This window comes from Phocoena phocoena, chromosome 3, assembly GCF_963924675.1.
Source record: "Phocoena phocoena chromosome 3, mPhoPho1.1, whole genome shotgun sequence".
NCBI lineage: Eukaryota > Metazoa > Chordata > Mammalia > Artiodactyla > Phocoenidae > Phocoena > Phocoena phocoena.
In genome coordinates this window covers 165739310-165764606 of record NC_089221.1, presented here as the reverse complement: position 1 = coordinate 165764606, position 25297 = coordinate 165739310, and the positions used below count along the sequence as shown (strand labels likewise).

The 25297-nt window shown below is 51.1% G+C and overlaps 1 protein-coding gene across 1 annotated transcript in view; it reads left to right on the top strand.

Moving 5' to 3' along the window:
- LDLR (low density lipoprotein receptor) overlaps positions 1-20550 on the top strand; it is a 35301-nt gene extending 14751 nt beyond the window's left edge. The window contains exons 5-18 of the mRNA XM_065874261.1: positions 1782-1904; positions 4097-4219; positions 6010-6129; positions 6587-6712; positions 8241-8412; positions 8499-8726; positions 11921-12039; positions 12353-12492; positions 13894-14035; positions 14146-14298; positions 15140-15259; positions 17593-17670; positions 18976-19133; positions 19787-20550. Coding sequence (XP_065730333.1) covers positions 1782-1904; positions 4097-4219; positions 6010-6129; positions 6587-6712; positions 8241-8412; positions 8499-8726; positions 11921-12039; positions 12353-12492; positions 13894-14035; positions 14146-14298; positions 15140-15259; positions 17593-17670; positions 18976-19133; positions 19787-19822 — 1838 coding nt within the window. The 3' untranslated portion in view covers positions 19823-20550. The remainder of the gene's footprint in view (positions 1-1781; positions 1905-4096; positions 4220-6009; positions 6130-6586; positions 6713-8240; positions 8413-8498; positions 8727-11920; positions 12040-12352; positions 12493-13893; positions 14036-14145; positions 14299-15139; positions 15260-17592; positions 17671-18975; positions 19134-19786) is intronic.
- The last annotated feature ends 4747 nt before the right edge of the window (positions 20551-25297 follow it).

Sequence of the window (25297 nt, the reverse complement as noted above, 5' to 3'; positions counted from 1 at the left end):
TTGGCATCTTTGCCCACGTGCACAGTGTTCAGAGTTGCAATCGCTGTATAGGTGTAATTAGACATTTTATTTTTTTATTATTATTGTTTTCCTTTTTGGCCGCCCCACATGGCATGCGGGATCTTAGTCTCCAACCAGGGATCGAACCTGTGCCCCCTGCATTTGAAGCGTGGAGTCTCAACCACTGGACTGCCAGGGAAGTCCCGTAATTAGACTTTTTAAAAACTTCTTACACCTTTTAAAAACGATTGAAGGGACTTCCAGCATGTGGAGTCCAGTGCACCCGGCCGGGTTCAGTCCCTGGACAGGGAACTAGATCCTGCATGCCGCAACTAAAGACCCCACATGTTGCAATGAAGATCCCGCATGATCCCACCTGCGGCAGTGAAGATCCCACATGCCACAACTAAGACCTGGCGCAGCCAAAAAATAAATAAGGCAAAACAAAACAGTTGAAGACTTTGTATGTGATCGATCGGTTCTAAAACTGAACACCCTGGCAGTCCAGTGGTTAGGACTCCGCTCTTTCACTGCCAAGGGCCGGGGTTCAATCCCTGGTTGGGGAACTAAGATCCCACAAGCCCCACGGCGAGGCCAAAAATAAAAAATAAATAAGTAAATAAACAAATAAAACTAAACACAAACTCATTTAATCCCCATGACTTGTGAGAGCATGCTTCCCTCATTCTTTACAGATGAGGAGACTGAGGCACAGAAAGGCAGAGTAACCCTCTGAGGACACACACCTGTGAACCCAAACCCATCCCTGATCACCCCACCATGTGAACTCTCATCAGAGAGCATGTTTTGCGAGAGTTATGTTCAGTTGTATTTTTTTCCTTAATGCAAAGATAGACACAGGGGTTAAAAATAGGATCATTCTAAATACACAAAGCAAAACAAAAAATAGGATCATTCTCCTCTTTTACCTAGGTCACAGCAGAGCAAGTATCCACTTGAAAATAATGAGCTCCAGACATTTGCATATTTTTATTTTATTTTATTTATTTTATATATATTTTTTTGCGGTACACGTGCCACTCACTGTTGTGGCCTCTCCCGTTGCGGAGCACAGGCTCCGGACGCGCAGGCTCAGCGGCCATGGCTCACGGGCCCAGCCACTCCGCGGCATGTGGGATCTTCCCGGACCGGGGCACGAACCCGTGTCCCCTGCATCGGCAGGCAGACTCTCAACCACTGCGCCACCAGGGAAGTCCATTTGCATATTTTTAAAAAGGTGGATGGGGAGGATCATTCTGCCCATAGATTTATCATCTTTTTTCACTGACCTCCTGAAATCGAATTTTCAAATTGTAAACATTTTGATAGTGAAATGTAACCCATGGGAAAGTGCAGAAAACTTAAGCTTAGAGCTTAATGAATTAGGGTAAAGCAAAAACCTGTTGGAGGTCAAGGTCTGGACCGTGGTTAGAATGACCCTATTCTAGTCATCACGTGTGTCCGCCAAGATTTCATTGTAATGGCCTTTTTAGGTAGTGTCAACTGAAACATGATTTACGTTTGCGGTGTGAGTCATTTGAAGGGCTGTATGATACTCAGTGGTATTGATATGATTTATCATAGCTTACCTGGCCGTGCCTCTGTCTGGGTTGGGACCACATCACTGCTTTTCTGCAGAGAATGGCCTGTTGGGTCTGCCAGCTTTTTAATGAATTTCCTGCATACGAGGACAGACTGGAGAAAAGTCTAAGAAACCGGTTGTGTTAGGGTGCTTTCCTGCCCACTTTCTTATTTTCCACACCTGGCTCTGTCTTTCCCAGCCGTGGCCACCTGCCGGCCTGACGAGTTCCAGTGCTCGGATGGAACCTGCATCCACGGCAGCCGGCAGTGCGACAGGGAGTATGACTGTAAGGACCTGAGCGACGAGCTGGGCTGCATCAATGGTAAGCTCTGTCCCGCCAGGGTCCAGGGCCATGGGGAGATGTAGGGGGATGAGCATGGTGCATCCCAGACAAGTGAGGAGCCTCCTGTGTGTCCTTGGGCAAGTTACTTGACCTCTCTGAGCCTCATGTCCACTTATCTGCCAAATGGGCAAAAAGTAAGCACCTACTTCAGGACTGTGAGATTTAATGCGGTCAGAGTGTACAGAGCTCATGTCCCTGAGCTCAGAGTTACATGCACAGTACGATTCCATGTAAAGCACTTTGCTGAATTTACAACATAGCAGTTCTGCTCCTGGGAAACTTGCACTGGGAGAGAAGCTCTAGAACAGGCAGAGCAGCACTGTCCTAACAGCAAAACACTGGAAGAAACCCAAATGTTCATCAGCAGTAGAATTAATTAAAAATATATATACGTATTCATTTATTTATCTATCTATTTATTTATTTGTGGCTGCGTTGGATCTTCGTTGCTGTGCGTGGGCTTTCTCTAGGTACAGCCAGTGGGGGCTACTCTTTGTTGTGGTGCGCAGGCTTCTCATTACGGAGGCCTCTCTTGTTGCGGAGCATGGGCTCTAGGCGCACTGGCTTCTGTAGTTATGGCACAGGGGCTCAGTAGTTGCGGCTCGCAGGCTCTAGAGCACAGGCTCAGTAGCTGTGGCTCGCAGGCTTGGCTGCTCTGCAGCATGTGGATCTTCCCAGACCAGGGATTGAACCCATGTTCCCTGCATTGGCAGGTGGATTCTGTTTTTTTTTTTTTTTTGCTGTATGCGGGCCTCTCACTGTTGTGGCCTCTCCCGTTGTGGAGCACAGGCTCCAGACGCGCAGGCTCAGCGGCCATGGCTCATGGGCCCAGCCGCGGCATGTGGGATCTTCCCGGACCGGGGCATGAACCTGTGTCCCGTGCATCGGCAGGCGGACTCTCAACCACTGCGCCACCAGGGAAGCCTGGCAGGTGGATTCTTAACCACTGTGCCACCCAGGAAGTCCCAAAATATTTTTTTAATTGTGGTAAAATACCTATAACATAAAACTTACCATCTTAACCTTATTTTTTTTATATCGTAGCCATTTTTAAGGGTCAAGTTCAGTAGTGCTAAGTAACCGTCACTACCATCCATTGCCAGAACTCTTTTCATCTTCCCAAATTGAAACTCTGTCCTCGTGAAACACTCATTCCCCCTCCTCCTCCCCCAGCCCCTGGCACCCACCATTCTACTTTCTGTCTCTATGAATTTGACTCCTCTAGGGACCTCATGTAAGTGGAATCACACAGTTTTTGTCTTTGTGTGACTGGCTTATTTCACTGAGCATGATGTCTTCAATGTACATCCATGTTGTAGCAGGTGTTAGAATTTCCTCCCTTTTTCAGGCTGAATAACATTCTATTGTATGGATGGACCACATTTTGTTTATCCAGTCATCTGTGGATGGATACTTGGGTTGCTTCCACCCCTTGGCTGTTGTGAATAGTGCTGCTGTGAACAGGGGTATATGGAAATAATTTTAAATGGCACATAGTGGAATACCATACAGCTGAGAAAATGAGGCTCCAGCCCTTGTCTGCAGCCCAGGCAAACCTCATAATCTTGTGGTTGGGAGCAAGAAGGAAGTTGTAGGAATTTACTGGGTACAGTTATTATATCATACTCAAAAACAAGCAAAATTCAACAATATATTGTTCATTCATACATGTTTGATAGAATGATTAATGAAAAAATAAGGAAATGGTAAACCCATAATTCAAGACTATCATTACCTCTGGGGGTAGCAGAGAGTAGGGGGATGGGATGGCAAAGACCACTATGATAGTCTCTGTCAGGGCCCAATGGTACAGGCTAGATAGTAAGTATTTTCAGCTTTGTGGGCCATAGTCTCAATTACAACTACTGGACTCTGCTATTATAGCATGAAATCCACCGCTGACGGTATGTAAATGAATGGCCAGGGCTGTGTGCCAATAAAACTTTATTTAAACCAACAGGCAGTGGGCCAGAGTTTCCCAGCCCCTGCTCTTGGTGACATTCTAATTCTTAAGCTGAGTGGAGGCTTCACAGGTGTTCAATAATTATTCTGTTTTATTACCAAATACGTTTGCATCAATTCTTGCATGAATAAGCTATCATATTAATAAAAAGCACTAAGTGGGCTCCTGCTGTTCAGAAGCACCTGATCCTCCTCTGTGGCTCTCACAGTGACTCTGTGTGAGGGACCCAACAAGTTCAAGTGCCAAAGCGGCGAGTGCATCTCCCTGGACAAAGTGTGCGACTCCGTCAGGGACTGCCGAGACTGGTCGGACGAACCCCTCAAGGAGTGTGGTGAGCCCTGGGGTGCGGGCAGCTGGCAGAGCAGGGGTGGGACCCAGACGTGGGTGCTGCGGTGCTGCGAGGGGCTGGCCCACCCAGGCCCACAAGTGCTGTGGGGTGAGACAGATGGTAGAGGGGGTGCTGGGGATAAGTGGATTGGCTTCTAAGCCTTAGTTTTCCCAGCTGTAAAATGGGACAGTAACTGCTCCCACATCCTAGGGCTGCTGGGGATCAAATGATGCAATGCGTGTAGTTTTAGCAGTGCTATGACCCATATTTTGGACTTTATAGGCCATAAGGTCTGTGTCACAGCTCTTCAACTTGGCCATTGTAGCAGAAAAGCAGCCATACAAATGCATACACGTGCATATGAAAGCTTGGGGCCGTGCTCCAAGGAATCTTTTATTATGGATACAGAAACTTGAATTTCATAGAACTTTTTCATGAAATACCATTTTGCTTTCGATTCTTATTTTTCTTTTCAACTATTTTTAAATGTAAAAGCCCTTCTTAGCTGTGTAAGAGCAGGTGGAGGGCTGGATTTGGCCCATGCCTGGTACAGAGGGTAAGAGCATAGATTCTGGAGCCGAGTGCCCTGGGTTCGAGTCCAGTGCTGTGATCTTGGGCAGGTCATTTAATCTGGCCGTGCCTCAGTTTCCCCAGCTGTAGTTCCCTTGCCTTTAGGGTTGTAGGGAGGATTAAATGGGTTAATATATGTAACTGTAGGAAGTTGTATGTGGCTTTTATTTCTTATTTTTTTTGCGATACACGGACCTCTCACTGCTGTGGCCTCTCCTGTTGCGGAGCACAGGCTCCGGACGCGCAGGCTCAGCGGCCATGGCTCACGGGCCTAGCCGCCCCACGGCATGTGGGATCCTCTCAGACCGGGGCATGAATCTGGGTCCCCTGCATCGGCAGGCGGACTCTCAACCACTGCGCCACCAGGGAAGCCCCGGCTTTTATTTTATTTATTTATTTTTTTTTATGTTGGGGTTAGGAGTTTATTAATTTTTATTTAATTTATTTTTGCTGCATTGGGTCTTCGTTTCTATGCGAAGGCTTTCTCCAGTTGTGGCAAGTGGGGGCCACTCTTCATCACGGTGCGCGGGCCTCTCACCATCGCGGCCTCTCTTGTTGCAGAGCACAGGCTCCAGACGCGCAGGCTCAGTAGTTGTGGCTCACGGGCCTAGTTGCTCCACGGCATGTGGGATCTTCCCAGACCAGGGCTCGAACCCGTATTCCCTGCATTAGCAGGCCGACTCTCAACCACTGCGCCACCCGGGAAGCCCCGGCTTTTATTTTTTATAATTAAAAAAATTGTAATTACGGTTAAAAAAACATAAAAATTTACCATCTTAACCATTTTTAGTGAAGTTCAGTAGTGTTTTAAGTACATTCACGTTGTCGTGCAACCATCACCACCATCCATCTCCAGAACTATTTCATCTTGCAGAACTGAGACTCTGTCCCCGTTAAACACTATCTCCCCCTCCCCCTCCCCCAGCCTCTGCACCCACCATCCTACCTTCTGTCCCTATGAATTTTACTCCAACAGGGGCCTCGAGGTGGAATAGTGCAGTATTTGTCCTTCTATACCTGGCTTATTTCACTCAGTATAACATCCTCGTGGTTCATCCATGGCGTCCCATGTGACAGTGACTGAGTCCTCTTAGGAGTCATGGTACTGCAGCTGCACAGTCATTGTGGTGATTATAATGATGACGGCGAAATAGCACAGGGTGGCGGGAGAGTGGTGGCTGGAGGCCAGAGTGTGACCGGTCCCCATCCCCCACCTGGCACAGGGACCAACGAGTGTCTGGACAACAAGGGCGGCTGCTCCCACATCTGCAACGACCTCAAGATCGGCTACGAGTGCCTGTGTCCTGAGGGCTTCCAGCTGGTGGACAAGCACAGATGTGAAGGTGATTCCCGAGCCCTGGCCCTTTCCCTGGACATGGGGAAGGTCAAGCCCTCAGCCTCAGTTTTCCCATCCATTAAGTGGGCGTGGGCACTGTCCCCTCTGTACAGGGCTGGTAGGAGGCCAGGTGCACGGGCCAACTGTCGCCAGCTTGGCTCTCAGGGAGGACTTGCTTCTGGCCTTTGGGGATTAATAATTAAGAAAGAAATCTCAGCTGACTCAGCTTGACCCTGCTGGCTGTGCCCTGAGGTGAATGGTGAGGTCGGGGTCACTGTTAGAGGTGACACTTGGCTGTTTCCAAGATTTTGTTGGTCAGAGTCCCCGGCCCTGGAGGTCTTCCCCAGAGGGGATGAGCTGTCCCCCATTTGCCACTGGGATGCACGGCCTTTGGTCAGAGCCCATGGCTCCATCTGCACCCCGTGGGGAAGATGCCCCAAATCTCTCTGTGTCCCATCCTGCAGACATCGACGAGTGTCAGGACCCAGACGCCTGCAGCCAGCTCTGCGTGAACCTCGAGGGCAGCTACAAGTGCCAGTGTGAGGAGGGCTTCCAGCTGGAGCCCCACACCAAGGCCTGCAAGGCCGTGGGTGAGTGCAGGGAGGTGGCGGGATGGGGAACGAACGTGGTGGGGAATTTTATCATCTGAACTTTGCACCGACTGCAGTGACCTAGGGGTAGACCATCTGCTCCGGAGGCCTCTGGTAGGTGAACACCACAGCCTAGTTAGGAATCGGGCTAGGGAGCTGCCCACACCTGTCCGGCTTCTCTGAAGACGCAGATCAATCCCGTGGGGGATGGTTTGTAGCCCCCAGTCCCATGAGGGGCTTCAGGGCACAAAAAGTGGAAAGCCATGGCCTGAACAGCCTGCACCCCCTCCAGCTAAAGGAACTTATATCAAAAAAAGTAAATCCATTGAAAAGAGACCAAAATATAATTGTTCATAATGAAACAAAATAGTACAAATCACTGAGTTTCTTCTACCTGACGTTTAGGTTAGAACTGCAACCATGCACTAATTCTTAGAATCACCTAGATCGAGGGATCCCATGGTTTTGGAGGCATAGCTGTCCTGGTGAAGTTGACAGGTCACCCAAACATCCTTTGTCTTCTGTCATGTTCTGCTCTTGCAGTGTGATTCCAAATGAGGGCCAGTTTTGCAGAAATATTTTAGAGCTGTTTCCCCTAGGGCCTCTCAGTCATCATCCCTTTGACAGCTCCCTGGCTTCCCTCTGTTACATCCCCATGTGTGAAGCCCTCCAGGATTTGAGATTTCATTTTCATCCCATTCTGTAGGGTCAGGTCCCTACAGATGCCATCCCAGCTGGAATGGTGTCGTGGGAAGGGATATTCTGAGGGGGGTCAGTTGTAGAAGGCTCGGTGTGTTGGTGGATATTGATGTCATGGTTATAGCACAGCCCCCAGAGTCAAAGTGAACCAGGTTCGAATCCCAGCTCTACCACCCACTAGCTGTGTGACCTTGGGCAAGTCACTTCTCTCTGAGCCTTAATTCCCTTATCTGTACAGGGAGTTGACAACAGCCGCTGCCTGTTAGGAGGGTGAGGGTCAATGAGAGAAAAACGTAGGAAAAGCACTAAGCAGAATTCCCTGACATTAGGAATCACTTTGTTTACATTTGCTGTTATCATTTCTTCATCTTTACGTTCTTCAATGTAAAATGCTGGGGCCCAGATGTTTTCAAATGTAGGTTTTACTATTATTCAGCTATGGTGAGGCCAACAGACCAAACCGGGGTTGTGGGAGAGGCTTTATTGTGGTTTCTGTGGGAAGGAACAGGCGAGTTTGAATAATTTCAGTGGTCTCTGGGGAATAGACGCTGGCCCTTGTTGTCTGGCACCTGTCCCTGGGGTGACTAGGGAAGGTGGATAGTGGGCAAGAGTGTGAGACCCCAATAAAGGATGTGGCGGGGTGTGGGCTGGTTAGTTTGCATTTGAAGTGAGTCATTTACCGTGTCCTCCCCGATCCACATCAGAACCACTTTGTTAATACCCCAGGCAGGCATCCTGGTGTCTCCCCTGATTCAGTCAGACCCTGCAGGGTGACAGTGGAGGCCAGGGTCCCTTTCACTCTCCTGAACTCCCCTTCCTGGCTCCCCAGGCACCATCGCCTACCTCTTCTTCACCAACCGCCACGAAGTGAGGAAGATGACTCTGGACCGCAGCGAGTACGCCAGCGTCATTCCCAACCTGAAGAACGTGGTCGCCCTGGACACGGAGGTGGCCAGCAACAGAATCTACTGGTCCGACCTGTCCCAGAGGAAGATCTACAGGTGAGCCTGGGCCCCGCCCCGTGCAGCCCCAGTCCCTGAGTAGACTGAGGGCCCCTGGAGCTGACACTCTCCTCCTCTCCCCTCAGCGCCCAGATCAACAGAGCCTCCAGCTTCTCTTCCTATGACACTGTCATCAGCGAGGATCTCCAGGCCCCCGATGGGCTGGCAGTGGATTGGATCCACAGCAACATATACTGGACTGACTCCATCCTGGGCACCGTCTCAGTGGCTGACACCAAGGGTGTGAAGAGGAAGACGCTCTTCCAAGAGAAAGGCTCCAAGCCACGGGCCATTGTGGTGGATCCCATCCACGGGTGGGTATTCCCAGGGCTGGGGGCACAAAGAACACGGGTGGGGTTCATGAACCGATTAGGGCTCCAGGTGGGGGGAGGTTTGTGCTGAGGTAGACCAGACTGAGTTGGATGTGGGCTGTCCCGAACCCCGGGATGCTCTCAATGTCAGAAAAGAACAAGGCCCAGGGCTTCCCTGGTGGCGCAGTGGTTGGGAGTCCGCCTGCCAATGCAGGGGACACAGGTTTGTGCCCTGGTCCAGGAAGATCCCACATGCCGCGGAGCGGCTGGGACTGTGAGCCATGGCCGCTGAGCCTGCACGTCCAGAGCCTGTGCTCTGCAATGGGAGAGGCCACAACAGTGAGAGGCCCGCATACCGCAAAAAAAAAAAAATAAATAAAATAAATAAAAGAACAAGGCCCAGAATGTGGGCCTCCCCACCCATCCTATGGGGGCCCTGGGGGTCGATGCCCCACCATGTCTTCTGTGTCACCTGAGGTGGAATCAGACCCTGAAAAGCCCTGCCCTATGGAATAGAATCCAAAATCAGAGATTAAATACTGATTTAAATTGATATTAGAGGGACTTCCAGGTGGTCCAGTGGTTGGGATTCCATGCTTCCACTGCAGGGGCCGTGGGTTCAATCCCTGGTAGGGGAACTAAGATCCCAGTGCCGGGAGGTGCGGCAAAAAAAAAAATTTATATTAGAAATGAACACTTGTTAGAAGTTAGAAATTTAAATTCCAATGTAGTATTATACGGCAGAGTATCCTACACTGAGACAGGATTGCAGAGATGTTTAAAAACGCTCTGGGTCAATGTTAGCCGACTGACAGATCACCGCCCGTGGATCACCCTCCTCGGGGTCCGCAGGCCCCATGGCTGACTCAGCAGCTCCAGTGTCCCCAGGGACCCGTGTCCCCTGGCGGAAAGCCTCTGTCCTCTGTCACACGTACCCTGCACCTGCAGCACACACCAGCTGCCCCGGTACATCATGTGTGGCATTTCACAACCCCAGGATGGGCAGGATGTTCTGGCTGCAATAACTGGAGAAAAGGGAGCATTGGGCCTCAGGGAGAAAATGTTGGCAAAGGCGCACTTGGCTGTCCTTGCATGGTGTCCGTGGCTCAGAACGGACAGACCCCCCTTGGGGTGAAGGTGGGCATGTCAGGTCCTCGTCAATCAAGACTAATGCTCTCATTTGGTGGAGGGTCACCCGGTCCACCCTACTGCCAGCAGAGAGAGACACCCTCCCTGACACACTCCACTTATTATTATTTATTTTTAAATATTTATTTGGCTGCGCCAGGTCTTAGTTCCAGCACGCGGACTTCTTAGTTGCAGCATGCATGTGGGATCTAGTTCCCTGACCAGGGACTGAACCCGGGCCCCCTGCATTGGGAGCGGGTAGTCTTACCCATCGGACCACCAGGGAAGTCCCACACGCTTCACTTAGATGCGTGTTGTGTGCTCTGCTATCGATTGATTGATTGATTGCCTCGCTGCATGGCTTGTAGGATCGTAGTTCCCTCAACCAGGGGTCAAACCCGTGCCTGGAAGCTCAGAGTCTTAAGCACTGGACCGCCAGGGAGTCCCCAAGTGCTCTGCTTTTGTGTTTCTTTCCCCCACCCCCAATAGCATGGAATTCTCTGCCCGACCTGGCTCTTTCATTTGGCCTATGGGTTTCCTTCCCTGCCAACCCAATGGGCCATGATTTATTTAAACTGCTATCCAGCCCCTGGAAATTTAGGTTTTTACCCCCTGCCTCATACAAAGTAGCCATGAATACCTTTGAATGCCTTTGAAGGTGAGTCGCTGCAGTTTATCTGCAGGATAACATTCTAGAATTTGGATTACAAATAGGTCTGAGGGTACTTCCATGGACATAGCCTCAAATTGTCCTTCCACGCAAACATTGTGATACTGACCCTCTCGCCAGAGGCGCACCCTAGGACCCGTTTCCCCACACTCTCACCAAAGGGTTTTCCATCTTTGTAATCATGATGGGGAGGGTGTATTCCAGGGTAGTTTTAATTTGTATTAGGTCACTTGTGAGTTAGCCTGAGCATCTCTTCAGATGTTTAAAAGCCCTTGGAGCGACTTCCCTGGAGGTCCAGTGGTTAAGACTCCGAGCTGCCACTTCAGGGGGCACGGGTTCAATCCCTGGTCGGGGATCCTGCATGCTGCAGGATATGGCAAAAATAAATAAAATAAGATAAATTAAGATTTAAAAAAGAAAGAAAGAAAATAAAAGCCCTTGGAGATCCACTTGTAAGTATGGATCCAAAAGAATTGAAAGTAGGGACAGAAACAGAGGTTTGTACACCCGTGTTCTTAGCAGCATGACTCACAGTAGCCAAGCGTCTGTCTGCAGAGGATTAGATAAACAAAATGTGGCCTGTGCATACAGTGAGACTTTATTCAGCCTTAAAAACCTGCTACAACATGGATGAACCTTAAGGACATTACGCTTAGTGAAATAAGCCACTCACAAAAGGATAAATACTGTATGATTCCACTTATACGAAGTCCCTAGAGGAGTCAGATCCATGGAGACAGAAAGTAGGAGAGTGGCTGTCAGGGGCTGGGGGAGGGGGAGTCAGTGTTTAATGGGGACAGAGTTTCAGTTTGGGGAGGAAAGAAAGTTCTAGAGATGGACGGTGGTGATGGCTACACAGCAGTGTGAATGTATTTAATGCCACTGAATTGTATACTTAAAAATGGTTAAATGCTAAATTTTATGTTATGTGTGTTTTACCACAATTTAAAGAAATCTCTCTTTCTGTGTGTGTGTATATATATACATGTATGTATATGTAGGGGTGTGTGTGTGTGTGTGTGTGTGTGTGTGTGTATATATATATATATATATATATATATATATATTTGTATTTAAAAAGCCAAAAAATTACCCCCCCCAAATTTATAAAAAGCCGTTAGAAAGCAGTGTTCAGGGTGCAGATTCCAGGGCCCCAGTCCCAACACTGGAATGAAAGCCTCCCTTTGTTCTCAAACGTCATCCAAATCCTGCCAGGTCTCACCAGGTGTGTGGGCCTTGAGGGCAGCAAGGTCAGGGAAGCAGAAAGAACCCATCCAGGGTCTCCCCAGAACCAACTGGGAGTCCTGGCCTGGCTGCTTCAGGGGCAAGCAGCTCTTCTGGGTAGGCAGAGCCTCCCTCCCTGATGTCCTCCTGTCTGTCCTTCCCGCTGTCCCACCAGCTTCATGTATTGGACAGACTGGGGAACCCCCGCTAAGATCAAGAAGGGGGGCCTGAATGGCGTGGACGTTTACTCGCTGGTGACGGAGGACATCCAGTGGCCCAATGGCATCACCCTGGGTATGTTGGGAGCACAGTGGTCCTGGGGGGTCAGGCACAGTCTGGAAGAGAGGAAATGGCCACGGACCTCCCTGAGATTTTATAACCTGAAACTCAGCTCCCATTCCCCCACACACCTGCATGCAGTTCAGGCTCACACATGGGGGTGGGGATGGGGATGGGGGCAGGGTCTGAACTGCTTTCCTGGGCACGTCTCTGCTGGGTCCTTGGGGGTCTCCCTCCTGTGGGGAGCAGCGTGCCCAAGCCCCAAGCACTGCCCCCCGCATCACGTGTGACCACTCCTTATCCCCCCCACCCCCATCTTGGATTCTAGATCTTTCCAGCGGCCGCCTGTACTGGGTCGACTCCAAGCTGCACTCCATCTCCAGCATTGATGTCATGGGGGGCAACCGGAAGACCGTCCTGGAGGACAAGAAGAAGCTTGCGCACCCCTTCTCCTTGGCCATCTTTGAGGTGGGTGCTGGGGGCAAGCGGTCGCTGCTTCCGTGCTTGCGGGAATTCACGGTCAAGTGCTGCTGACTGAGCATCACTTACATACAAGGCGCGAGCGCTCCTGCTAACAGGTCCACACACATCGTGTAGTCATTCAAGCCCAGACTAGGTCAGAAAACTGCTGGTGACCATGAAGAGGTCTTAGACCAGGAATTAGGGATTTCCCTGGCAGTCCAGTGGTTAGGAATTAGCACTTCCACTGCAGGGGACCCGGCTTCCATCCCTTGACGGGGAACTAAGATCCCTGCAAGCCGTGAGTCAAGGCCAGAACAAAAGGATGCTGCTCAACACCCTGCAAGAGAAGGGGGGTGCCCATCAGGAAGGCTTATGTGGCCCTAAATAGCATCCCAGTGGGGAAACTCTGCTCTAAAGAATGTTGCTGTACAGTTGACCCTTGAACAACGTGGGGTTTGGGGCACTGACCCTTCACACAGTCGAAAATCTGAGTATAATTTAGAGTCGGTCCTCCGTATCCAGGGTTTGTTGGTATCTGTAGTTCCACATCCGTGGATTCAACCAGCTGGAAATCGTGTATTTACTATTGAAAAAAATCCACACAGTTCAAATGCATGTTGTTCAAGGGTCAACTGTATTCGTAAACCCATGTTCAAGCAGCACGATCCACAAAAGCCAAGAGTTGGAAGCAACCCAAGTGTCCATCAGTGGATGATTGGATAAACACAATGTGGTCCATCCAACCAATGACATATTATTCAGCCTTAAGAAGGAAGGAGATTTTGACACCTGCTATAACTTGGATGAACCTTGGGGACATTATGCTCAGTGAAATAAGCCAGGCACAAAAAGACAAATACTGTGTGATTCCACTCATTTGAGTCCCTAGAGGAGTCAGATTCATAGAGACAGAAAGTAGAATGGTGGGCGCCAGGGGCTGGGGGAGGGGGATGGGGAGTGAGTGTTTCATGGGGACAGAGTTTTAATTTGGGAAGATGAAAAAGTTTTAGAGATGGATGGTGGTGACACAACAATGTGAATATACTTAATGCCAAAGAACTGGACACCTAAAAATGGTTAAGATGGTAAATTTTACATAATGTGTATTTTACACAATTTTTTTTTTTTTCTTTGCCGCGCTGCTTGGCATGTGAGATCTTAGTTCCCTGATCAGGGATCGAACCCACGTCCCCTGCACTGGAAGCGTGCAGTCTTAACCACTGGACTGCCAGGGAAGTCCCCACAATTAAAAATTTTTTTAAGAAAAAGAAAAAAGAAATGATGCTACCACCCAGCACTGCTTGTTCCCCAGAGAACCCCAGTAACTTCAAGGGGTGTGGACACAGTGGTCTGTGTCCCAGCCCCATGGTTGATGGGAATCTGTCATCTTCCTTAACTCCCATGTAGGATAAAGTATTTTGGACGGATATTGTCAATGAAGCCATTTTCAGTGCCAACCGCCTCACGGGCTCGGACATTAATTTGATGGCAGAAAACCTGCTTTCTCCAGAGGACATCGTCCTTTTCCACAACCTCACGCAGCCGAGAGGTAAAGATGGGATGGCCACCCCCACCTCCACGTCCCTGCCGGCACTCTGGAATTTTCTAGAAATCTTCTGACCTCGTTCTCACCCTGCCTCCCTGACTTTTCCGCCACAGGGGTGAACTGGTGTGAGAGGACTGCCCTCCGCAACGGTGGCTGCCAGTACCTGTGTCTGCCAGCCCCGCAGATCAACCCCCGCTCGCCCAGGTTCACCTGTGCCTGCCCCGACGGCACGCGGCTGGCTGAGGACATGAGAAGCTGCCTTGCAGGTGGGGGCACCAGTCTGCCTTCTGCCACCCTTGCAGGTCAGCCCAGCAGCCGGACCTTCCTGACCCTCACTTTACTCATCCATCAAATGGGAGAGCAAGGCCCCAGGAGGCCCTTGTAAGGCCTTTCTCAAATGCTGGGCGCATCAGCACTGTGCCTGGCAGGGAGATGGACTCAGTTCACCTGTAAGGTCTAGTTCTCTCTTTCCCAGACCTCTTGGGTGGGGGAGGGACTGATTTTATTTTATTTATTTATTATAAATTTATTTATTTTGTTTATTTTTGGTTGCGTTGGGTCTCTGCTGTTGCACGCGGGCTTTCTCTAGTTGCGGCGAGCGGGGGCTACTCTTTATTGCGGTGCGTGGGCTTCTCATTGCAGTGGCTTCTCTTGTTGCGGAGCATGGGCTCCAGGCGCGCGGGCTTCAGCAGTTGTGGCGCACGGGCTTAGTTGCTCCGCGGCATGTGGGATCTTCCCGTACCAGGGCTCTAACCCGTGTCCCCTGCATTGGCAGGTGGACTCTTAATGACTGCCTGCGCCACCAGGGAAGCCCGGGACTGATTTTAGATGCAGACACTGAGGGAGAAGGTGGCCCCCTTTTGATTCTCCTCATCCTCAGAGAAAGTCTCTATTTGGGGCCAGTGTGTCTGTAACACTTAGGAATCTTCCTTTTGAAAAACGTGTAATATAATAACATAGATATTGGTGGGTTTGTATTTTCACTGCGCTTATCTTCAGTTATTTCTTTGTGGCCCATGGCACTTGCTTCCTATCCATTGTCAGCAGCAGCGCAGCTATCAGTGGGGCTCAGGCTGCAGGGCACTCAGGAACCGTTTATTCTTTCAGAGACTGAACCTGCAGTGACCACCTGGAGGCCCTCCACGGTCAACTCGACAACCGTGGGTCCGAAGCGCACAGCCAGTCCTGAGCTCACCACGGCAGAGTCAGTGACGATGTCCCAACAAGGTAAAGGCTGGGGTCACCCTGGCCCTGGTTCATTGATATGAGCATGTTGGTGAAGAGACAGAGTGGATTTAGTCTTGGCTCCTTTTCTCACTGTCTCTGGCATGGTGGAAGCCTCAGTTTCCCTACCTATAAAATGGAGCTAATAACAGTGCCCACCCACCTTCCTGGAATAGTGGGGATCACATGGGCTTTTTCAGGTGTCTGCCCAACAGGGCCAGGACTAGCATGAGGCAGGTCAGGCACTCCCTGGGGCAGCATCTAAAGGGGGCACCAGGGACTTCCCTGGTGGTCCAGTGTGTAAGACTCCAAGCTCCCAGTGCAGGGGGCCTGGGTTTGATCCCTGGTCAGGGAACTAGATCCCACATCCCACAACTAAGAGTTCGCATGCCGCAACTAAAGACCCCTGCAGGCCACAACTAAAGAAAGACCCACCCCTGCATGCCACAACTAAAGATCTCACATGCTGCAACTAAAAGATCCTACATGTGGCAACGAAGATCCCGTGTGCCGCAACTAAGACCCGGAACAGCCAAATAAATAAATATTTTTTAAAAATAAATAAATAAAGGGGGCACCAAAATACCCAAGATTCAAATAATATTTTAATGCAGTATTTTTTAAAAAAATCGAATCCTCAAACTATGGCGTATGGGGTCAGCCACCCGTTCTAGTAAATAAAGTTTGCTCAGAGCCAGGGTCTCAGTGAGGCAGGATCTTGCAAAGTGTATAGTCAGATCCTGTTTTCCTAAAAGTTTTGCTATTTTGGTCACCATGAGGTATCAGCATTAATTTTTCTTTTCTTTTCTTTTTTCTTGGCCGCACCACGTGACTTGTGGAATCTTAGTTCCTCGACCAGGGATTGAACCTGAGCCCTCGGCAGTGAGAGCGCGGAATCCTGACCATTGGGGCCGCTAGGGAATTCCCATTGGCATTAATTTTGATTTTTAAAAACAATGCAGGGACTCCCCTGGCAGTCGGAGATCTAAGATCCCGCATGCTGCACGGTGTGGCCAAAACAGGAGAAAAACAAAAAAACAATGCATTATAATATTACTGGTTTACTGAGTTTTGGGGGGACCCCTTTAAATTTAGTGCCTGGGACGAGTCCCTCTCTCTCCTCATCTTAGCCCACCCTCAAGGTCATGATCTGATCTACCTCCCCAGCTGGAGGAGGTGAAAGCTGGGCTCTCAGTGAATTGGAGCCCACCATTTGCCGCTTTGTCCAGCAGAGGGCGCCCGATCCCGTTTTTGAGCAGCCCGGAAACAGAGCTCAGACTTTTCTGGCCAGGAGAAAAAAAAAAGGCACATCAGCAAGTTTCAGACTTTTTTTTTTTTTTGCCCCTCAGAGTAGCTGAATCCTTTGTTCAACCATAAAGGAGATAAAACAGGAACTATATGGTTGAGGGAGGCCCAGAACCCTTCTCACTTGAAGGACCACTGCTTAAAAAACCGTTTCACGGATGGGCCCGTCGAGGGCTTCTCGAATTTGGCAAAGGAGCCCTTTTAAGGGAAAAATTTTCCAAGGACACCGATGCTGCTGCCCAAAATTATTTTTGTGACAAGGTTTCTTAAATATGCGTAGTGTAAAACTGCATGTAAACTCTGTCCACAACACGTGCGACAGCGGATTGAATTAAAACCCAGAGGGATTTGAACACAACCGCAGACGGTCATCACTGTTCACCGGCCTATGTGTGGCTTGAATGTGGCTTGTGCACTCTTCCCAGCTCACTGGCCTGTTTGTAGGCCTTTAGACTTTCACGTGCATGGCCCCTCACATTGTCCGGCCCAGGTGCACGGGTGTGGTTATATAATGAGGTTCCCCCGCCCCCCTGCTTCCAATATTTCTTGTTAGGTGGGGACAGCTGGCGCAGGACTGTGGGGCTTTGGTGCGCTGCAACCCAGGCACTGGGATTGCTGAGTATTACGGGGACAGAAGTTGCCCCCTGCCCCATCCAGAAAAGGCTCCTTGTCATCAAATGCAGAAGCAGGTTGAAAAATTCCACCAGTGACCTCGCCAGCCACTGGGAATGTATCTGTAGGCGTTGGTCTCAGGGACCAGCAGTCCCTTCCCCAGTGCCTTGTAATGTGAGGCTAAAGGACCCTCTTAAATTTGCCCCAAATCCCATAACCCCGATTGCTAACAAGCAAGGCCCTGGAGGAAGCCAGCCCGGCTCTTCTCACACCTGGGAGATGCTCCAAGTTCCTTTGAATGTTTGAGGACACTGAGAAATGTCAGGCATTTTCCTTTGTGGGTTGTCATCATACACCTGCTGTGTTTTCCCGCCCCTCACTGGGGAACTGGGCCTCACTTTCTCCTTTCTCCCTCGCAGTCCTGGGTGATGTTGCCGGCCGAGCGGATGCGGAGAGGCCCCAGGGCGTGGGTGCTCTGTACATCGTCCTCCCAATCGGTAAGCCTGTGGCCGGTCCTCCCCTGGTTCCCGGGTTCCTACAAAATGATCTCCGTGCCCAGTAAGCCAGTCTGGTCCACCTTTCCTCCAGGAATGGGGTAGCCCTGCTGCGCATCCTGTTCATCACTGGGCCCCCCTTCCTAGCGTCATTTACTTAACAACTATAGTTGAGCGCCTACTGTATACCAAGATTGCTTCCGGGCACTGGGGACCCAGCCCTGAAAGAAACAAATATTCCTCCCCCCACCCCCCACCCCCGCCTCGGAGCTGACGGTGAGCAGAGTGGGGCAGTCGATGTGTCACATGGGGGAAGTGGGGCTGGGCCAGGGTCCCTGGTGTGAGTATGGGCGGCCTCACCAACACCCAAGGGATGGGAGGGCAACCAGCAAGGGCGCCTCCTGGTGAGCGGTTCTCTTGCAGGGGGCAGTTTGGAGATTTCTGCTTTCCCACCCTCACCCATCAATCATGGCTTGGTCAGCATCACACCCATTTTTCCTTTTTGAAAAAAGTCCTTTCAAGGTGTCCCTTCACAGAGATGAGAGATCTAAGTGCCCAACAGCTGTGCTCTGTGGGTTGGCGGCTGGGCCCCTTACCTTCCTTGGGGCTGCCGGGGGCCCAGCAGAGCCTGAGCCTCTCCCATCCTCTGGACCAGAATATTTTTCAGACCTGGGCCAGGGGAGCCCTTGGCTGTTCCCTGGATCTGGGGGAGGGGGTAGGGAGGGGACAGGAAGTGCCACCCCAAGGCCCACCATAAAGGATGCAAAGAGGGATCCAGCCCCACCCAAGTTCAAACAGAACCAGAGTACACTGTGGCCCTGTATGTAGAGAACAGTCCTATTTCTGAAAAAGCGGTGGCTCCCATGTGAGTAATCACAGAAACAAACTGGAAGAATTGACAATAGTTGGGTATTCAGAGGGTGAGGCAGGGCTTCCCTGGTGGCGCAGTGGTTGAGAGTCTGCCTGCCGATGCAGGGGACACGGGTTCGTGCCCCGGTCCTGGAGGATCCCACATGCTGCGGAGCGGCTGGGCCCATGAGCCATGGCCGCTGAGCCTGTGCGTCCAGAGCCTGTGCTCCGCAACGGGAGGGGCCGCGACTGTGAGAGGTCCGTGTACTGCAAAAAAAAAAACAAAAAAAGAAAGAGGGTGAGGCAGTCACAGTGGTCTTCAAGCTAGAGATTTGTCATGCTCATAGATAGATTTTTTTTTTTACAACGGGCAAGTACTGCTTTAAATGCAGAATAAAAACCTTTACAAGTTGAAAGGGCCTGACAGCTGAAGGCAACATCTCTCCCCTCGCCCTGCAGCGCTCCTCATCCTCCTGTGCTTCGGGACCTTCCTCCTCTGGAAGAACTGGCGGCTTAAGAGCATCAACAGCATCAACTTTGACAACCCTGTGTACCAGAAGACCACGGAGGACGAGGTCCACATCTGCCGCAGCCAGGATGGCTACACCTATCCGTCGGTGAGCCGCGCCACTTGGGACCTCTCTGGTGCCCGTGTGTCCGTCTGTGTGTCTGTCGTGCCTCCTCAGGGCCAGGTCCTCCCCAGAGAGCAGACATTCTCACGGTGTGGGGACGGGGCCAAAGGATAAGCAAAAGGATCGTAGGTCCGAGGGTGAAAGCCAGAAGGGGGACGGAGAGTGGTTTGTGGGTCTGGGAGGGAGGGGATGCAACTTTAGGTGGGTAGGAAGGCTTCTCTGAGCAGGGAGTGTATGGTGTGCAGAAGGCACCACCTGTGCAAAGGTCCTGTGGCGGAACCCTGCCTGGTGTGTTTGAGGAGCAAGGAGGCCACCGGTGTGACCGGAATGGAGAGAGTGGGGGAGGGTGGGAGGGGACAGGGCAGATGGAGCAGCACCCTCGGAATGAGGTGGGAGACACGGAGCCACACGATCAGGCTCGGGTGGTCACGGCGCTCCCTGGTGGCTGTGAGGGGGCAGGCTGGGACCAAGTTGTGGAGCTCCGAGACCCGGGGGGAAGCCACTGTGTGGGTCCAGCGGGCAATGCGTGGGGGCTGGTTGGCCGGAGGGGCCAGGAGGGAGTGAGGCGTAGGTGGCCTCTAGCCATGTTTACTGTATGTTGGACTGATGGTTTCCGGCATTTACCGTTTTGTTGACAGAGACAGATGGTCAGCCTAGAGGATGACGTGGCGTGAGTCCCGTCCCTTCCCGGAACCTGCCGCTGGTCAGTCGCTGGCAGGAAGAACACTTTCTCCCCGGACCCTTGACCTGCCCCAAACCCTTCCTGAGACCTCGGGCACCAAAAGCAGTGTTGGTGGTTGCAGCCCCGGAGCCCGTCTGCCTTGTCTGCCAAAGCTTTGTTTTATATATTTATTTGTTTGGGAGGCAGAACAGGCTTCCGACAGCGCCCACGGACCAGGTTTGGGTTGCATTTTTTTCTTTCTTTCTTTATGCTTAAAGGAAAAGAGGAGGAAGGCGGACGAGCTGGGGGATGTTTCTGAGCTTCTCTCCTCCTTGACGTGCTCTTCCCCCAAGGGAATGATGGACGGAGGGACACGGAGCGGGAAAGCTAGTGGCTTTGAACGCACCAGAGCAGTTGCAACCAACAGGGTCCCGGGTAGCTGCTGCTTCACGTGCCCTCTAGCTCGAGCCTCACACTCAGGACTGAACGTGTTTACCTCTGCCTGCCGAGCTGATGGGATGGCCAGTGTTGGCCTTTGCTCTGCCACCCACAGGTTAGGATCAAACTAGGGTTTTCCAAGCTGGGTTTGCCCTCCCCTTATGCTGGGGAAGGGCCCCTGGTGATGGCTGGATCCAGCCTTCTGGGGGTGGCACCCGCTGAGCCCTATTCATTCACCAAAATCCGGCCATCCCCAGGGAAAACCTGAGCCACCTGTCACCCTTAATATGTATTAAGTGCCTGAGACCCCATTGCCTTGTGCGTGAAGATAGGTGGCTCCGACCTCTAACTGTGTCCCTCTGGGTGTGGGTGTCTGGACCCCAGCCCCGCCCCTTGCACTTTTTCAGTTTAGTTGTACACTGTGTAAAGTCGACAGTCTGTTATTATTTTGCACTGCTTTCCGTTCTGGTTCTGTTCTGGCTGGAGAGAGTCCAGGTCGGTGATGGTGCGGACCTGGCCCCTCTCCTAGCACGTAGGGAGACGTGCGTGAGGAGGAAAGGGTCGGCCTGATCACAACTTCAAAGCCAAGATCAAGATCGAGACTATCTGGCTAGTGTTTCCACTTCTGTGCAGATGCCCCCCGAGCCGTTCATTTCCCCAGTAAGCTGGTCATGGTTGGCGGGGTGGGGGTGGGGGGGGCATCTGAAACGTGCATGGCAGGTCCGCCCTGTAGGATATGCTCCTGGCCTCGAGCATTTCGCGGGACTTACGAAACAAGAATGCTTTCTGAAATTGACACACGTATCGCATTTGTGACCACAGAGTGGGGGTGGGGGGGTGCCTCCCACGGAGACTCTCTGAGGGGACTGTCTGCTGTACAACCACAGAACATGGCAGCCCTGCAGGAGGCTGTGAATCCTTTTCTCTTTCTGAAGCATGTAAATAGATCCCCGGGCAGACAATGGGAGGTTTTTGTTATGTTTGCACTTTGTATATTTGTTGAAACATTTATCACGTATATGTATATAAAAAAAGATCTATTTATTTTTGCAAACCCTGGTTGCTGCATTGGGGGAAACTGTCTCTGAGACGCCTCGTCTTTCTGTACAAAAAGATTATTCGCGCGTGCTGTGCGCAATGCTCTTCAGGAGAATCAGGTCTGTGTTGTATATATGGGTTGCTTTTCCGGGATGGGTATCGCTTTTTAAACCACTGTATAGAATGTTTTTATAGCCTGAATGTCTTACTGTGATCGATTAAATTTCTTAAAGTATTTGGCTAAACCAGAAGTGCTTTTCTTCCTCTGTTCTCTGGCTCCCTCCATCTGTTGAGGGACTAGACTCCCCGGGGGGAAGGATCTGGAAAGGGAACATCTCCCCAGAGCTCCAGCAGGCTGCAGGCTCTCCGCGATATTGTGCTCAGCTGGGGAGCAGCTCTGCTGGGTGCTTCCCTGAGTTGGGGTTTTGCTAAATTTCCTGCTTGTTCATTCAGTGAACAATGGGCACCTGTTGCGTGGCCAGGTCCTGTTCTAGGCATGTGGGACACTGCAGTGAATAAGAGTCCGTGCCCTTGGGACTTCCCTGGAGGGTCCAGTGGTTAAGACTCCACGCTTCCAATGCAAGGGGCGGGGGTTCGATCCCTGGTCAGGGAGAGCTAAGATCCCATATGCCGTGTGGCACGGCCAAGAAAAAAAAAAAGTTATATATATATATAAAAAAAAGAGGGCTTCCCTGGTGGCACAGTGGTTGAGAATCTGCCTGCCAATGCTAGGGGACACGGGTTTGAGCCCTGGTCTGGGAGGATCCCACATGCCGCGGAGCGGCTGAGCCCGTGCGCCACAGCAACTGAGCCTGCGCGTCTGGAGCCTGTGCTCTGCAACAAGAGAGGCCGCGACAGCGAGAGGCCCGCGCACAGCGATGAAGAGTGGCCCCCCGCTCGCCGCAACTAGAGAAAGCCCTCGCACAGAAACGAAGACCCAACACAGCCAAAAATAAATAAATAAATTAAAAAAATAAAAAAATAAAAAAAAGAGTCTGTGCCCTCAAGGAGATGACATTTTAGAAGAGGAAACATAGAAAAAATATTTTACAAGATTATTCTGGAAGGATATTAAAAAGGATAATGAGACAGAGAACTGAGTGGCAGGAGGCTTTTTTTATTTTGGGGGGTGTCGGGGAAGGAGTCTCCTGAATTTAGTCCTATTCAATTCGTTGCTAAGATGGAAAAAAATCGAGAGACTTCACAACACAAATCCAAATTATAAATTCAGGTGAATCTGGCTACATCATGGAAACATTTGGCCAGAGCCATGGGCGTCAGGGTGCGTGGGCTGCAGTCCACCTCAGTCCCCTACACCCTCATTCTCTTGTGCACCCCAGCTTTACCTGAGTCTGGGCCTTGAGGGCATTTCAGACCCCTGTCCTAGGGCATGGCGGTCAAGCCACAAATAGTCCTGGCACATCAACTGGGGAACAGTCAGGAACACAGCAGGTCACTGGATAGAAAAAAACAATACAGGGATCTAAGCGTAACACACCAAATGGGCAAATCATAATGAGATGCCACCTCACACCCATTAGGATGGCTGTAATAAAAAACAAAAAAACAGAAGACAACAAGTGTTGGCGAGGGTGTAGAGAAACTGGAACCTTTGTACATTGTTGGTGGGAATGTAAAATGGTGAAGGCACAGTGGAAAAAAACAGTATGGCAGCTCCTCAAAAAATTGAAAATAGGACCTCAAATTTTTAAAATTAAAAATAGAACTACTGGGACTTCTCTGGCGGTCCAGTGGTTAAGACTCCACGCTTCCACTGTAGGGGGCATGGGTTCGATCTCTGGTCGGGGAACTAAGATCCCACAAGCCGCGAGGCATGGCCAAAAAAATTAACAATAAAAATAAAAATAGAACTATGATGTGATCTAGCAAGTCTACTTCTGGGTATATATACACAGAAGAATTGAAATCAGGGACTTAAACAGATATTTGCGCACCCATGTTCTTAGCATTATTCACAAAAGCCAAAAGGTGGAAACAACCCAAGTGTCCATCTGCAGGTGAACAGATAAATAAAATGTGTATATATACAATGGAATATTATTCAGCCTGAAAAAGCAAGAATATTCTGACACATGCTCCAACATGGATGACTCTCGAGGACATTGTGCTAAAGGGAAATCAGCCAGTTATAACAAGGTAACTACTGTATGGCTCCACTTATACGAAGTCCCTAGTGTAGTCAAATTCCTAGAGACAGAAAGTAGGACGGTGGGTGCCTGGGGCTGGACGAAGAGTCTGGGGAGTTGGTGTTTAAACGCTACAGCCTTTCAGTTTTGCAAGACCAAAGAGCTGGATGGCTGGTGGTGCTGGTTGCACAACACTGTGAACGTGCTTAAGGCCGATGAGCTACACACTTAAACTTGGATAAGATGGTGAAGTTTACGTTATGTGTATTGGAGCACAACTGAAAATAATGCTAAATAATACTTTTTTTCAAAGACCAGGGGGCTTTCCTGGTGGCGCAGTGGCTAAGAATCCGCCTTCCAGTGCAGGGGACACGGGTTCGAGCCCTGGTCCGGGAAGATCCCATGTGCCACGGAGCAACTAGGCCCATGCACCACAACTTCTGAGCCTGCACTCTAGAGCCCACAAGCCACAACTACTGAGCCCGCAAGCCACAACTACTGAAGCCCGTGCACCTAAAGCCCGTGCACCGCAACAACAGAAGCCACTGCAATAAGGAGACCACGCAACGCAACAAAGAGTAGTGCCCGCTCTCCCCAACTAGAGAAAGCCCGGGGGCAGCAACCAAGACCCAACGTGGCCAAAAATAAATTTATTAAAACAAAACCAAAAACCCAGGGAATTCCCTCGTGGTCCAGTGGTTAAGGGCTCCACGCTTCCACTGCACGGGGCACAAGTTTGATTCCTGGCCGGGGAACTAAGATCCCAAATGCCGCAAGGCGCAACCAAAAAAACCACAAATGGGGACAATGAGGCATCTAGAAATAACAGCAGAAGGGGTGGCATTACTGGAGCCCAGGAGCTGTGGGAGCCTGGGAGGAGACCCCTCCATGGCAGAGAGAGAGGAGAGAGACTCCGTCCTCTCCCCTCCTCCGGGCCCCCCTCCCGTCAGTGCCCCCATGGGCTGAACCCAGCAGGACCTGGGAAACAGGGTTCCCTGCAGGAATGGGCCCAGGGACAGGGGACCCAGAGTGTCAGGGCAGCAGGTGGGAAAGAGCGCAGACTGGGCCAGGCAGCCTGGGTTGAGCTGGGTGACTTTGGACCCATCAGAGTCTCAGTTTCCCCAACAGAAAACGGGGCCGATGCTGATCCCTACCTCCCGGGCTCCACGGGTGGCCGGCGTGGTGGTGGAGAGAAGCGCCAGGAGCCGCAGGGACTGTTATCTTTTCTGTGTCCACAGGGTGGCACTTCCTTCCTTCCTTCCGCCTTTTGTCTTGGGAAGGTTCCAAAATGCCTCTGGGGGCGAAAGCTGAGCGGACCGCACAGGAAGCGTCCGGGGCCTGCAGGCAGGCGGTCGATAATTGGTTGATTGACTGACTCCATGCTCAGCCGCGTGGCAAATGGGACAAATGAGCTCGAATGGCTGGGCCTGCGGGAGGGGCCGGGAGGTGGCAGAGGGTGCTGTGAGGGGAGGGTGGGCAGGACTCAGGTGTCCTCGAGCAGAGGAAGTGCCTGGGAGAGGCTGGAGGTGATGGAAGTTTCTGGTCCCTGGCCTGGGCAGTTTTCCATTAAGGGAGTGAGTAGTTGCTGAAATCCTCCCTCGGGCGTCCCCACCGTGGCACTGAGTACGACACAGACACGCAGGACTAGAGCCTCAGGAAAAATAAGAGCAAACACTTCTTGGGGATTAACTGTCTGCTCTCCTCGGCTACCCAAGGGGCGGGGAGGGAGGGAGGGCAGGCCCAGAGCCCATTTTACAGATGGGAAAGGGGAGGCTGGGGTCACCGGTCTCAGCTCCCGCAGCTCCTGGTGAGACCCAGATGTCCCTCCCCACCAGCAGCCAGAGGGGTGGAGGGGGTGCGGCCCG